Below are 14,173 nucleotides of genomic sequence, written 5' to 3'. Positions count from 1 at the left end.
CGACGTGCAACTACTGGTCCGGATGTGGTATATGCTATTGCACTGCTTCGCTATACAAATTTCAGTGCAGTAATATATAGCTAGTACATCATACGATTATTATTATTATCACAGCACAGCACAATTATTAATAACGATAATTATAGATAATTGAGACAGAACACTGAACAGCACAAGCACGTAAGTGATCGACGGCAGTTATGAAAGCTTTTCTAAAACTAACTTGGGTGCCGAGTACATATTTCCGATAGCAGTCTGGAATGAGAAACAGCACAGTGGTTAATAATTTGAATATTAACTTATAAGGAGGAGGAAAAAAATAAAACCTCGTAAAGCAAGAAATATCTACAGAGCCTCTCTACTACATTTGTATCTGTATACAATTTACACAGCATGGTGGTGTACATGTGGAACTTACAATATAAAACTAAGACTAAGGGAAACTGTACTATATACATGTACATCACCGTACAGAGGAAAGTGGTTCCCCCCCCCAACATTTACATTCTACACACATAAAATTTCCAACAACCCTCTACAGTGATGTATTGGCCCCAAAGTAATACAGTGGAACCTCCCTCACACCAGAGGACAACCTCTCTATACAGTTGTATAAAGAAGACTAGCTATAGCATGGATTGAAATCACTATAATCAGCAGTACACAAAAGCAACCTCCGGACCTTCTTTATTCAGGACAGCGGACAAGCGACGCTCCCCTGACTAACTCAACGCAAAAAATTCGCAAACAAGAACCATGCCACACACACATTCTATGTCCAATATGTTTGTATATATGTTATTGCTAGTATATAGGCAAGCATATTACATGCATGTACACTGTACATTGGATTTCAGCATGTTCCTTAGCTCTTGAACTAATTAGCATCCATACTATCTATAAGTTTGTAAACAGCAATTTAAATGAATCTCCCACCAGAGGACAATTTAACCTCCAAAACGAGGACAAAAGCTCTGCTCCTTTATTCAGAGGTTCCACTGTACCAAGCGGGTCATCCGAAAATTAAAACTGTGTAATGTGCAATAGGTCCACGTAACCATATTGAGCTAACCGGGTAGTTTGCACGAAAATTACCCACTACACGGTATTTTATTAGGAGGTTCCACTAAACAATTTCTATTCGTCAAATTAATGGTGTCACATAATTATTCACGCCTACTTGTCGTTTGAGCATATTCAGTGACTCCAGTCCATAGCTGTACTCTCTCTCAATAGCCACACTGTCAGTGAAGCTCCTCGTCTCTCTGAAGTAATCTTTTACTCTACGCAGAGCATACTTTCTGTAGGGGGGGGAGGGGTTAAGCAAGGGCTGTTTGAAGTAGTAATTATTGTGCGAGTATGGTGAATAGATGACCAGGTATGTATTTGTCATGTGCATTTTACATTTGTAGCGCTTTCCTCATTCTTGCAGCTATACACCAACAGCTAGCGTTTTAGTGAACTACTAAGTAGAGTAGCAACACTCGGACAAGTTTTGCTACACTGTTCTGAAAGGCTACAATGGCATTCCAAGCTAGTAAGCAAACCTAGCTATAACTCGAGAACAAAGATATCTAACTTGAAGCCTATACTTGCACTTCATTGATCCCTGAGCAGCGATCTGTCTAGACACACACACACACACACACACACACACTATTGTATACCTCGCTTGCACATGCACACACAGAGGCGTAATAACAACTATTTTTCCGGCACCCGGCCAGGTCCCAAATGGAGAGTTTTTGCTTATTGGACAAAACTTGTTCACCAAAATGTGTCATGCAGTTACAAAAGGGTTTCACTGTATGTCTTAATACCTCTAATTAAGGCAACACTTTTAAATAATGACGAAGCCAAGAGGTTGCTTCTTTTGGAGGTTGAACATTTTAAAGTCCAAGTGTTGCACATTATTTTAGAGGGTCGCATGTAACTCAACTCAGTCTACTTGCCTCGATTTTAGGCCGCTTAAAAACCTGCATTTTCCAGTGGGCTGGAATCGAGGTTAGGGTGTGGTTACATTTACCTCAATTTAGGACGCAACATTAAATTATTGCTGCCGCTACTTTTAAATTGCCTAAGCTTACTTGTGTCGCATATTTGGATGGTCTCTTACTTACGGTAGGCCTTTTTCTTCAACATTTGATGCAGGGAAGCAGCACTGTTTAGGTATTCAGCATTACATCACACAGTTTGCTGATCAGGCATAAACGTCGTCTTTAGTTATTTTGACGATCGCAATAAAGGTGATAAAAACAGGTCTGAGAACCAATGGAAGTAACCAATTAATAACCAAGTAATTAATTTTTGTCTGGCCTGGCCTTATGGTGGTTTTTAATATTATACTAGGAAGTTTGCAGCCAGCTAGCAAATTCCCAAGGCTGGAGTGGTCTGTCAATTAAATTGTAAACACAGTTGTCGCTACTGAGCAATTGAGTTCATCATACTAAGAGAATATAGACTGGATCGATCTGTGTGAGATCTGTATTATTAAAAGCAACACCACATGACACCAATATAATACCTGTAATTGAAGGAAGAAAATTGGCTGCTCTGCCTCAGCAGCTTTCTGTATAGTGTCAGAACTTGTCTGGGAGCAACTGAGTTCATCACTAGATCGAATATAGACTGGATCTGGAGGTCGATCGAGGAGACACGATTATGATCTGGATCCTTGGTAAAGGTCACTTTAGATCTAGCTGAATGTTGAATGCAACTGGTCCTATTAGGGCCGCCCTCCTTTAATTTTATAATGTAAATTTGCAAACTCTAGATTTCAAATTGGGGTAAAAACGTAAAAGTTATAGATTTCAATATAAAAATTAGGGTAAAAACGTCAAAGTTTGTATATAATAGTCAACATCGAATTTAAACACCTAAACGTCCGAGATTGGAAGCATATAATTCTCTATATCGCTTGCTAGAGCATCAAGTCGGACATCGGGAGCTCTCAGAGCAGTCAAGAGGTCTGGAACAGTTCGGCTTGAGTCTACCCATAGTCGCAACACCTCTGCCCCATTTCCAGTGGCATTTTGGGAGCTCATTAGGCGCGTAATGTCGTAGGATGAGAGGAGATTGAGCTTGGCACCAACTTTGCTCCAGTAGGTATCATTCATGCTGAGCTTCTTGGCCCACCTGCTGAACAGTTCGGTTGGAATCTGTGGAAAATAAGGCATTAATTATAGCGACATTTTGTTAAATTACCTAATATGCGATTAAATTGGGCTCTCAAATCCTTCCTTCTATGAATTTTACATCGATCCTAAAGTATCTCCGATTTACTACAACTATGTATTGTGTGTATGCACTACTATTTCCATTTTTAATTAAGAGTTGTGCAGCTGTACTGTTGTATTAAATATTACCGTGATGATTAATGGGTATAAACATCTAGCCTGTAGTTAATCATTCGATCTATACTTACGTATTTGTGAGATTTTGCTGTACACCATTCCTCCAAAACTTCTGATGTTAGCTCTCTAGTCTTGAGTAATTGCTTTCCAGTTACACAAGCTGGAGAATCTGGTCCTCTGTTCTGAGACTGCAATTCTTGTAGCTTCCAAAGAGCGCTTTCTGTGAGCTTTTTCTCATATTCCAATGAAGGCACATGGAGTGTAATAGTGTCACTGAAGCGGAAAATCTCATGGAATTGTGAAGTGGAGAAAGTGATTTCTAGGGTGCTCATCACAGCTTTTTGGAACGGGAGCTTCAGAGAAGTATGAATTCTGAGCGTGTGTGTAAGTATAGGAAGTCAGTATAATAGCTATATACCCTGAAAGATAGTAGCCACACACATGCATTTGTGGCTTCCAGACAGTATATATACACAAAACACCCATTGCATTTACCTTGTTCGGAACTCAATGACATTCTGTAGGGGATGGTAGATAGTCATCACAATAAATTTCTTCAGAGTTTCTCCTTCAGACAAATACAAGGGAAGAATGGCCTCTTGGCATCCCTTGTTAATGTAGAGTGTCTGCATCTTCATTGAGATAGCCTCTTTGATCATCGTTGCCAGAAGCTGATGGAAGAAAAGGTCATTTCCTGGGAATTTGAGGTAGGCATAGAGTACAGTTGCGTCTACATTGCGATAGTACTGCTCATTTTCCTCATCCCAATAATACTCAGCCTCATTTCCCATTGCGTCTTTAGCGAGTGAAGGGATAAAATAAAACATTTCTTTTTTACTCTCGAAGAGGAACATTAGTCCAAGATATTCAGCCCACTTGCAAATGGTCTCTACAACCTCTTTTTCGTTGATACGTGAATCAGATTCACAGGCTGAGCGAACAACGTTTTCCAGGATGTAGATAGTAAATGGTTTGGAGACTACTGGAAGATGTTTAAGCTCCTCGGTTGTGATGTTAAACAATTGGTAGAGGTCCATGTAGTATTCAACTATAGAAGGACGAAGGTTCATCATCAGCTCAATTAGAAGTTGAGGTTTCAAAAGAATATCTGCAATGGAATAAATGTAGTGCAATTGACTTCAGAGTGAGTGCATGCGGAAATTATGAAAGCACCGCCGGTGCTGATGCCTCAGTGGATGTGTCAAATACGTACATATCATAAAGCTACTAGCTATGCTAATACGTAGCAGCTTTCTTCTTACTCTTGCAGCTACCAATAGCTATAACGTTCTAGTGCAGAACTAACTACTAAGTAGAGTAGCAGCACTCCATGGACAAATTTTGTTACGCACTCAAGGCTGCAATGGCATTGGTATTCCAAGTAAGCAAAACTAGGCATAACTCCAAGAACGAAGCATTATTTGCAAATCCATAAATTAAGATCCAAGAAAACATGCATGACTAGAAGCCTACATTGTATAGAAACTCTTACTTACACCTTGAGCAGCTGTGGCAGTCGACACAGACAACCAAACACACACACAAACACACTACTGTATACTTTGCTTGCGGATGCGCACCGAGGCATAACTATTACATGATTATATTTCTCACCTGGTATACTTTTGTCCATTAGTGCTATACTGTAGGCTTGCAACGTTTCGAGAGCGTGCACCGGTTTCTGTTGCAGATCGAAAGTCCTCTTCTGATCTTGCCTAGGCATAGCAATGTCTTCTTTTGATGAGAGCTGTAATAGAGCATCGTTTAAGGGTGCTGGAACACCTACGCCCACGTACGCCCACACACACGTTGCTAGGGAAAGCTAACTATGAAACTACCTGCAGGGGAGACATGGATCCTTCACAGGATTATGAAGCAACACTCTACTAGTGTGCATTCCAAAAATGGAGAGGAAAGGATGATGACAACAGATTTTACACTTGATTTTCATCATATAGCTAAAAGAAGTTCCGCTTAGGAAACCAGTAGAGCTATGGACTTGATTGTTTGTTTGCAGGTGCACTACACACAGCTCTTCAACATTACGAAGAGCTTTTGTTGTAAAATCCCTTTGTTATCTATTTATGAGAATTTTTTGTCATGACACACCCTCTAGAGAAAAATCTAGACCGTATATGGACAAAGTCAGCCCGTAACTTTGTTCACCTTACCTAATTATAGCAGCATGCTAAATATAGACCAAGTCCTGTACGTAGATAGTCAGATCGAACACTTTTTATATCTGGCTCTAGCGTACGCATACGCTAGAGTATAAATTAAGACGTAAGCCTGTAGACCACGCCCCAATTGCGTACGTAGAGTGCAGAATTAGCGTTGAAGATCAAGAGCCATTTGTTAGTAGCCTGAAGAGAAGAGATAGGCAACGCTGGGGCTACAGACAGCGCTGACAATTGGCTGGCTCATAGACTTCTGCCAGGGTTGGCTGCTGTTTTGATGGACTTTGAAGGTAAACTATGAACTAGCTTTGCTAGCTTGATACACAGGGCCTTGCTTTTCACTCCCTTCCCCTTCAGAGCTTCCATGAAAGCCTGTGTGTAATACCACTCTTGGACCTCAGTGTCACCAGAGTGCTGTGCTCCAGGCCAAGTTGGACCAGTCTCTTTGTCTGGGCTGCAGTAATGCTTGGCTTCCCCGGGCATCGGATTGGTGGAACCTCCGCTTTTGTGAGGTCCACACAGCTCCATCTGCTTATTAGCAGACCGAATAGGGAGGTTGGGGAGGCAGCTGATCAGTGAATGGTGTGTCGTAACTGCCTCCATCGCCAGGACATCTGGAAATGAGCTTCTGTGAGTGTGATACATAAAATAAATAATAGCACAGATTGCCAACCTTCCAGACGAGTTCCTAGCGTGTTTGTAAGTATAGGTCCTCCATCCCAAGTTTTTTGCCAGAAAGGTGACTGTCCCCTTCATCTGGACAATACATGTGCATGTACAGTGAATAATTATGTAGTGGCACCGGGTCAGGTAGAATCCATCCATAGGAACCAACCTATTTTTGTCATCGCCCCTGTTCACAATATTTTTTTCGTACCTGACCACAGGACCATTCTGCTAACTTGGTGGCAAGGATCTCCAGCTTCTGAAGGATGCGATGCCATTGTGTGCTGGAACATGGTGGAAGACCCAACCAGCCACTCAACCGGACGTATCAACATGCAGGTGGCCATTGAGGAGAAAGGACAACACTGGATAGTGCCATGAACAGCTCGAATCGTGGATAGTACACGTCTAAAGCACTGAAGAGAAACGTCTCCACTCGACACAAATGAAGACAGTGTGTATTAACATTAAAAGACAATCCAACCTGCTGTGTGACTAATGCTAGTTGAGGAACTCGGACACTTGTGCTGATTGTACTGAGACTGGGGTCTATTGGCACACTTACGTTTCTCCCATCTACTACTGAAGGCACTCCTTTGCTACAAATCTGGCTCTGTATTTATTGGATTGTGTTATTTTGTTATTGATTTATTAGTTTGTGTAGCTACCTGATTTTCTTTTGCAGCTTGTAGTTAATTTAATTGAAGACATTCTCACAAAACCACTATGTTGTTACTTGTGGTTACTACTATACTAGCGCACGCATTGAAATTAAATACTGCGTGTGCAAGTCTCAGGATCTAAACGTTGCATTTTTGTGGTTAAATTATGTCAATTTGTTACTATGTGCGGGCACCCTTAACCCATCAAATGTTGTGCATATGCTGTCATAGCAAACAGAGTCAAATTCTTTCGCCTTCTTGACAAACACATCCATGCATTGCTCAATACATATGTACAGCTGATAAGAGCTTTCAGTAGGTTGACTGATGTCGAACATAAACACGTAACTGCACTGTTGGTTCCCTCCTCCTATTTTGTATTTGTTCTGATCAAAAAGCTGCGGGTACACATCACTTTCAAATAGAGCTGCATTCAGCAATTGGATATGTTTGTGTATCGATTGAAGGTCTTGATCAGCACACCCATCGTACATTCCGACAACAACAACTTTATTCGCAGCTGCACATTTTGTTTGCCGCACAACTAATCGAAGCCAGCACAAAATATTCTCGCATTGAGATATGGGATCAGCAACTAGATCATTACACGATATTGTTACCAGAAACACACCAGCATTGCGAAGATATACATGGGAAAAATCTCTAGCAAAGTCTTGGCAAAACAATTGAGTGATGTAGTTCCTCTTAGCAATAGTCGGCAAGGAGAGTAGAGGCTTGAAGGCAAGCAGAGAGGAGCTGTAATCAGCTGTGAGAACCTTGTTGTTAATAGGTTTGCGGCTAATAAACTGATCTGTTTTTGTAGAGCCTTGGGTCACCGTGTGCAAAGGCTTGGAACGGACTGACTCACAGTAATCATACATGTGGCTATTGGAATCTTCCATTTCTGATGTAAGAGAGCCGAAGAGGCAGTTCGCAACCTCAAAATTGTCACAGAGAACATAGAGAGGAACAGGAAGATGTTCTTTGGTAGAACCTAATCCGAAAAAATTATTATTGCATGAGCAAAGAGTTCATAGAAGTACCGTATAGCGGGTAATTTTCGTGGGGCAAAATATTCGTGGTTTTCGTGGTTGAAGGTCTGACCACAAACATTTTACCCACGAATGAAGCGACCTTGCCTACCTTTACCTGCAGTGCAAAGCAGCAACCACGAAAATATTACCCACAAAATGTCTCAATATTGCTGAACCACGAACATTTTGTCCCCCGAAAATTACCCGCTATAAAATTATGGTATCAAACGCAAGTTTACAAAGTTCATTAGAATTATTATTCAAGATTAGGACTAACCTGATACTTCACAAGGAGATGCTGTCCTAGTCTTGACTCTCACCATCAATTGTATCGTTCCCAGTTTTGATACTTCAGAATGGACTCTCTGAATGACTTCCTCAATGCCCAGTCCATCCAGACAGTAACCATTGATCGACTGTATGTGCATGTCTTTGCCAAGCTTTTGACGAAGAATTGGTACGCAGTCTTCATTGAGATCCTTTACCAATGTAATACGTGAAAAGCTGGATCTGTGAGACACCTAAAAATATATAATTTATGATGGTGAATTTTTTGCCAAACCCTAAAACCACTCACAAGGTTGTGAACAACTATAATTTCTACGCAGCTGAGTATTATTATATAGCGGTTTATTTTCAAATGTTCGTATTTAGAGCTTTAATCCGAAAATGAAAAAGGCGAAATTATTATGTGCAATATAGATTCTGTACAAATATTTACGTAGAATACGGCAACTAACAGCTTAAGCATGTGCGTTGCGTAAACGGAAACTACTCTCTTCGCTGTAATACACTACTTTATTTTCCAGTTTTACAGCCTGAGCACTTTTCCTTTAGCCCTGATTTAATATATCCGCATAACATGCACCTCACACACCTCTTTTGTTTTCAATTCCACTCCAACTGAACATGCCGTTACTGTCGTGGTGACAAGTTGTGGAAATTCACTCCAGCTACAGTTGGTCTCCAATGGAATGGGTTGGGTGGCTGCAGTGAACATAATTATTATTAATAACTTTGAGGTAGCTACCGATTAATTTACAGTGCCTATAAATAATTATACACATCTGTGGCATGACAAATAAATCACTCTCGTAATCTGGAAAAACTAATGGCATCTCTGTAACTTAAATTGATCCAAGAATGCCTAATTTCTTTTTTGACTTAATTAACAGCTTATCCTTACCTGCAAAGTGTCCCAGGACCCTGATGCCGAGTTCTCTTGAATCCAAGCTGTGATCAAGGCAAAGGAATTCACATGGTGTAGCACCAACTTCACAAGTTGACGACTTGCAGATAAAAACGACTTCTGAAACACGTTTCCCATCGTTCTTTGTTGTATCAAGAAAATCTCGACAGAAGGTTTGCTTTTTGCTGACTTGTGATTCAAAATCTGAGATTCCACCCACAATTACATAATGTGTCACTCCATCATCAACAGCTTTCTTCAACCAATTTTTACCCGCCTTCACAGCCTTGACAGTTGTACTTCCACCTTGTAAAATTACTTGCATTTCAGAAGCTATGTTCTTAGCTTTTGCCTTGTCGCTTTCCTTTGAGTAGTAGAACATTCTAATTCTGAGACTTCGTTGCTGAAAGTGATGTGAGAACACTTCGAGTTGATCGGGTTCTGCTAGAGCTTGACTTGTGCTGGAAGCAGGTTGTAGTGGAATAGGAGGAAGGGGTCGCTTAGCATCTCGGAAGTCTTTTCTCGACAAAGTTTTTGTCTATACACAAAAAAGGCATTTAGTATTTAATCCGTCATGTTGTGCTACTCAATTTTATGCACTCACCAGCACTGGGAGTTTAGCTGCCCCAGGAGAGGGAATAGCCTCATATACAGGAGGGATGGAACATTGCGACACCATCAAACAATCCTTGCGAGTGTACGACTAAAATTAAACAGTATCATATTATAGTTCATTGTTCAGACTATAGCTATTAGCCGGACAAACCTCATTGTTTGATACGGTCCATGGCCTCTCTGTTTTGTGCTCTGGGATCAGATCTGCATTATCCTCATACTCCGAAGACAAAGGAGAGACGTCTTCAACATTGTCATATTCAATTTCACCCTGAAAGAGACCAAACTGTAACATTGTATAATTATACTGCACCTATATTGTAATTGCACATAATTTCCAAAAGGACTATGAATCATTGGTTTTGTGCTCTGGGCTTAGATCTGAGCCCAGAGCACAAAACAGAGAGGCCATGGACCGTATCAAACAATGAGGTTTGTCCGGCTAATAGCTATAGTACATGCACACTACTGTAACAACTTACTACACTTACAGAGGGAGGGTCAGTGACAGTTGGTCTGACATTTGCACCGACTTTGACAGGTCCATCACTTGTAGAGCTCTTCACCAGAGAAAAGTGAGAAGTTTCAGAAACCAAAAACTGTTGATTCCCTTCAACAGCCAGTCTATCGGTAACTTGTGGGTGGACGAGATGGTTATAGTTTCCAGAGGTATACGATTGCTTTAACTCTTCCAGATCAGATGACACAGCAGAATCTCCTGTTGATTCAGGGGGGGTCACATTCTGGTGAAAGATAAAAAAATAAACTCGTATACTTTTGCAGTGTTCATTGTTCAGACCATTTGAAAGTTTATACTGTTCGTATTTATCATTGCATGCACAATGTGTATTAATGACATGACAGTCTTAATAAAAATCATGCCTAGTTGGGCATGGTCCGACCTTCTGTTAGGACAGGAGGTCGGGTTTCAAGCTAATGCCAGGATTTGTCTTGCTGCATTATGTAACACTATGTAACACCAAGGGCGTATAAAGAGAAGAGGGCATGCAACTACAATCTATCGTATTATACATGGGCGGGGGCATATGTCTAAAAATAGTAAAGAATTTATTGCACGTGCACTTTATACTCTAGACTAGCATTGTTTATTCCCTAGTGGGCGGTTGGTTAACTATAGCATATCCTGCTGACTCATCAATAATATGACGCATACACAGTATACATTGTGAGTTGCATGCCCTCTTCTCTTTATACGCCCTTGGTAACGCAATGATAATAGCTATGAATATTAATAGCTATGAATTATTCTGAAGTGGGTGTTAATCAATTTACCTTGCTTACGGTTGCGCAACCGGATGTGACACCGACCACATTAGAAATGCTGTGATCTGATTGGGCTATATATGACAAATCCTGACATTAGCTTGAAACCCAACCTCCTGTCCTAACGAAAGGTCGGGCCACGCCCAACTAGATCATGCCATTTAGCACTTACTTTCAAATCAGCTCCGAGGTCACGAGATGCTGTTTCCATTGGAGAAGTAAACACAACTTTCGAACGATTAATTTCCATAAAAAATCGACCCTGCACGTACAGTCATAGTTAGAGATAATTATGAGGAAACTGATTAGGTACTACTCGACATAAGAATTCAACACACCTTGATATGCACTTCAGACACCTCCTTTCGTTCCGTGTTCACAGATCTCTCTAACTTCTTCTCAACACGCTGCATGTATGGGAATCAAACAATACTCAAGTCATAATTGAATGTACACACTCGATTCTGAGAGTTAATAAACTATATGGAATGCATGCACTCTCATAGCAGTACTCAATAAAGAAGAAACTGATCCTGCAAGGACGCAATAAGTGCACTCCTTTTCACCTCGTATGAAATATAACCTTTAGAATACGTAAGTCAACCACTACAGCCATGCAGTATAACAGTGGGACCACATGATAGGCTCTGTATAATATTATACACTATTCTATACACACTTGAGGTCAAATAGAGTATACGTAATTTCTGTTTTTTGTTTTAACATTTTTTAGAGTCAGGGAAGAGTTGTAAGAATTGCGACATACATCATTAAAAGTAACCCATTTCCCAACATACCTCACTGTACGTAGATTGTGAAGGAGAGGAGGGAACAGACGTGGAGCTATGGGAAGACTTGTATTCTTGCCTCATAGATGGTGGAAACTTGACTTCTAACGGCGGCGGTAGGGCTCTCATGGTATGAGGCAAAGGTTGGCAGGTATGACAGTCACACACTGGCTCAAGCACACCCAATTGTATGGGATAGGAGCAGGGTTGCTGAATACGCATAATTATCGAAATGAAAGTAAAGCTAAATAGCTACTTTTTATTATCAGGCTGTGATAATTATGACAACCACTACGATTAAAAAAACTACATGATGTCTAGCGTTTGAAAAAAATTGACAATGTATACGTAATTCCGATTTATACATTGTAGGTCACACGGAGCACATACATAATAATGTGGTTTCTCTAGGTACTCACAGTTGGGAGTGTTTCAGGACAACAAGCTTCAAGTTGTTCCGATCTTCCACCCTGTAGGAAAATAGAAATACACAACACTTTTACCCTGTAGGAAAATAGAATACACAACACTTTCACCCTGTAGGAAAATAGAAACACATCACACGTACTGTAACATTTTTTCTGCATGACGGCACGTTTATCACACATCAATGAGTGATGCTCATGCCAACTATACAGTACAACAGGTAATATATTTTGGGAGGGGCGGCAAACATTTTGTGGGTTTCGATCATGGTTGAATCTCTGAGCATGAATATTTTACCCACCAATGACCACCTTTACCTGCAGCAAGCAGCAAATGATATCCACGAACTGACCTAAATATTGCTCAACCACAAATGTTTTTACTCGCTATACAGTAAATTGCTAAATTATAGAAGCCGTGCTTACTCGAGAAATAAGCCCCTTTAGTGTTTTTGGTTGAGAGTGTGCCTCAATACTCAGTTGTCTTTGCCTTTGCCTTTGTTGATGGTGAATTGCTTCAAACTCTCTCAGATGGCCACGATGATAAGGAAACTATAATAGGTAGAAATGTTGTGACATTCCGATACTATGCGGTAACATCATGCTTCGATCGCCTTTCTACCTATCTTAGCTTATATAGCTTATATAAAAGTGCAATGCTTGCAATCAACTCCCAACAAAAGATCTGACAGTTACGAGTGGATACTATGCTAGCCGCCAATGCAATGCATACATTGTCTATACCTGGTTCCTTCTCGGCATGCATACTGGCTGGACTGCGGGCTGGTGATGGTTGACATGTTGCCCTGCATCACAAGATATAAGTAAATCAAGCACATGCATGCATGCATATACGTACATGCAGTACCTTTAAACAGATAGCAAACCGTCTGAGCCAGTTTAGCATTTCCCATTGTAGCGAACGCTTTCATCAACTCTAGGTATGTCGCCTTAAAGCCAAAACGCTTGTGCCAAGATTCGAGCATCTTTTTACACTTGAACCGTGGACTAAGAGATGAATCATTCTCTATCCCACTGATTTCATGTTCTTTTAACCAAAGAACATCAGCATAGTCTTTCCAGTAGTCCACTTGATCCGATAGCTGAAGAAAAAAGTGACTATTGCATTCTTTATCCAGTTGATTCTTCTCCAAGCCAGATCGGGAAATTATTTCCTCATAGGTAGGAATTGATTGAGTAACGAGTTTCCGAGAGAAAGCCATTTCTATAATAAATCATAATACCAGAGTCACGTATATCTACTAGTCTTTTCAGAAAACCTGCTATAATTATATAGATCTATAATTAAAGACAACAATAAATTATCTATAATTATAATTATAGTATATAGAGCTGTGGTATAATTACAACTTTAGGACTTACACAGTCTAGTTACTTCATCCTCTGTTGTACAATTTGACAAATGAATGTGAATGAGTCTTTTAACAAACAGATTGTGAGCTATATTTTGTCTGATGTTTCAGTTTCTATATATAGACCTCTACTATACTACTAGACTGTAGTCTACATGCATTTAGAGGAGTGTCATGCATGAGTTGTTTGTACTATGAACTGCATATATGGCTCTTGCAAGGGAGAACCCCAGGGGCTCTCCCATGAAGTGAAATCACACAAGTTAATTGGGTGCACTAGTACAGTAGAACCTCGATTATTCGGCCCTCCATTATCCAGAACCTCTATTATCCGGCTTGGCAGTTTTCTTGTTATCACTGATAACAAGATCAGAAAATGGGCGTGTCCCTCAAATGCGCATGCGCATTGCAGCTGTTACCTAGCCCTTTGGCGAGGGAATGCTTCCATGCTCATTCACAGGTCACCAACTCTATCACCTGTGCTTGATGGGCATACCTAAACTTACTATATGTTTGTTCTTCATATCTTTACCTTACTTAGATTTCGATTTATATCTGTCTACCCGTTTGTACTTAACTACTCGTTTCGCCATAAAGGCTAAAAAAA

The 14,173-nt window shown here is 40.5% G+C and overlaps 3 protein-coding genes across 5 annotated transcripts in view; 1 reads left to right on the top strand and 2 right to left on the bottom strand.

Annotated features, from left to right (window-relative positions):
- LOC135347803 (uncharacterized) overlaps positions 1-6,921 on the top strand; it is a gene marked incomplete in the record, with an annotated part of 825,189 nt that extends 818,268 nt beyond the window's left edge. Inside the window, 1 exon segment of the mRNA XM_064545867.1 lies at positions 6,671-6,921.
- LOC135347995 (LYR motif-containing protein 4B-like) lies at positions 125-2,688 on the bottom strand. Its single transcript, XM_064546173.1, has 3 exons — positions 2,525-2,688; positions 1,181-1,301; positions 125-255 (listed from the first exon to the last, which is right to left on the bottom strand). The coding sequence occupies exons 1-3, from the start codon at positions 2,608-2,610 to the stop codon at positions 199-201; spliced, it is 264 nt and encodes an 87-aa protein (XP_064402243.1). The 5' UTR covers positions 2,611-2,688; the 3' UTR covers positions 125-198.
- LOC135347797 (uncharacterized) lies at positions 2,782-13,774 on the bottom strand. 3 transcript variants are annotated; one of them, XM_064545849.1, is made up of 19 exons: positions 13,577-13,774; positions 13,062-13,418; positions 12,938-12,999; positions 12,620-12,745; positions 12,188-12,238; positions 11,778-11,978; positions 11,319-11,387; positions 11,153-11,242; positions 10,188-10,439; positions 9,848-10,009; positions 9,686-9,784; positions 9,079-9,619; positions 8,770-8,879; positions 8,170-8,413; positions 7,059-7,852; positions 4,968-5,121; positions 3,849-4,461; positions 3,425-3,725; positions 2,782-3,158 (listed from the first exon to the last, which is right to left on the bottom strand). In XM_064545849.1, the coding sequence occupies exons 2-19, from the start codon at positions 13,414-13,416 to the stop codon at positions 2,877-2,879; spliced, it is 4,506 nt and encodes a 1,501-aa protein (XP_064401919.1). In that variant the 5' UTR covers positions 13,417-13,418; positions 13,577-13,774; the 3' UTR covers positions 2,782-2,876. The 3 variants fall into 3 exon arrangements, with proteins under 3 accessions (XP_064401919.1, XP_064401920.1, XP_064401921.1); XM_064545850.1 differs by having other exon boundaries at positions 9,848-9,982; positions 13,577-13,773; XM_064545851.1 differs by having other exon boundaries at positions 9,848-9,967; positions 13,577-13,771.
- Positions 13,775-14,173: the final 399 nt, after the last annotated feature.

This window comes from Halichondria panicea, chromosome 14 (genome assembly GCF_963675165.1).
Source record: "Halichondria panicea chromosome 14, odHalPani1.1, whole genome shotgun sequence".
Lineage (NCBI taxonomy): Eukaryota > Metazoa > Porifera > Demospongiae > Suberitida > Halichondriidae > Halichondria > Halichondria panicea.
This window is presented reverse-complemented; position numbering and strand designations above follow the sequence as displayed.

Bases quoted from the DNA above. Each gene is read 5' to 3' on its own strand.
- LOC135347995 (XM_064546173.1), bottom strand. From the start codon at position 2,610: ATGAACTCAGTTGCTCCCAGACAAGTTCTGACACTATACAGAAAGCTG. The intron at 1,302-2,524 runs GTATTATATTGG...CCCCCCCTACAG, and splicing joins TTTTCTTCCTTCAATTACAG to AAAGTATGCTCTGCGTAGAG. The intron at 256-1,180 runs GTAGGCGTGAAT...TTCTCATTCCAG, and splicing joins TGAATATGCTCAAACGACAA to ACTGCTATCGGAAATATGTA.
- LOC135347797 (XM_064545849.1), bottom strand. From the start codon at position 13,416: ATGGCTTTCTCTCGGAAACTCGTTACTCAATCAATTCCTACCTATGAG. The intron at 10,440-11,152 runs GTAAGTGCTAAA...ATCTTTCACCAG, and splicing joins ACCTCGGAGCTGATTTGAAA to AATGTGACCCCCCCTGAATC. The intron at 5,122-7,058 runs TTAAGGGTGCCC...GTTCCAGCACCC, and splicing joins TATGCACAACATTTGATGGG to TTAAACGATGCTCTATTACA.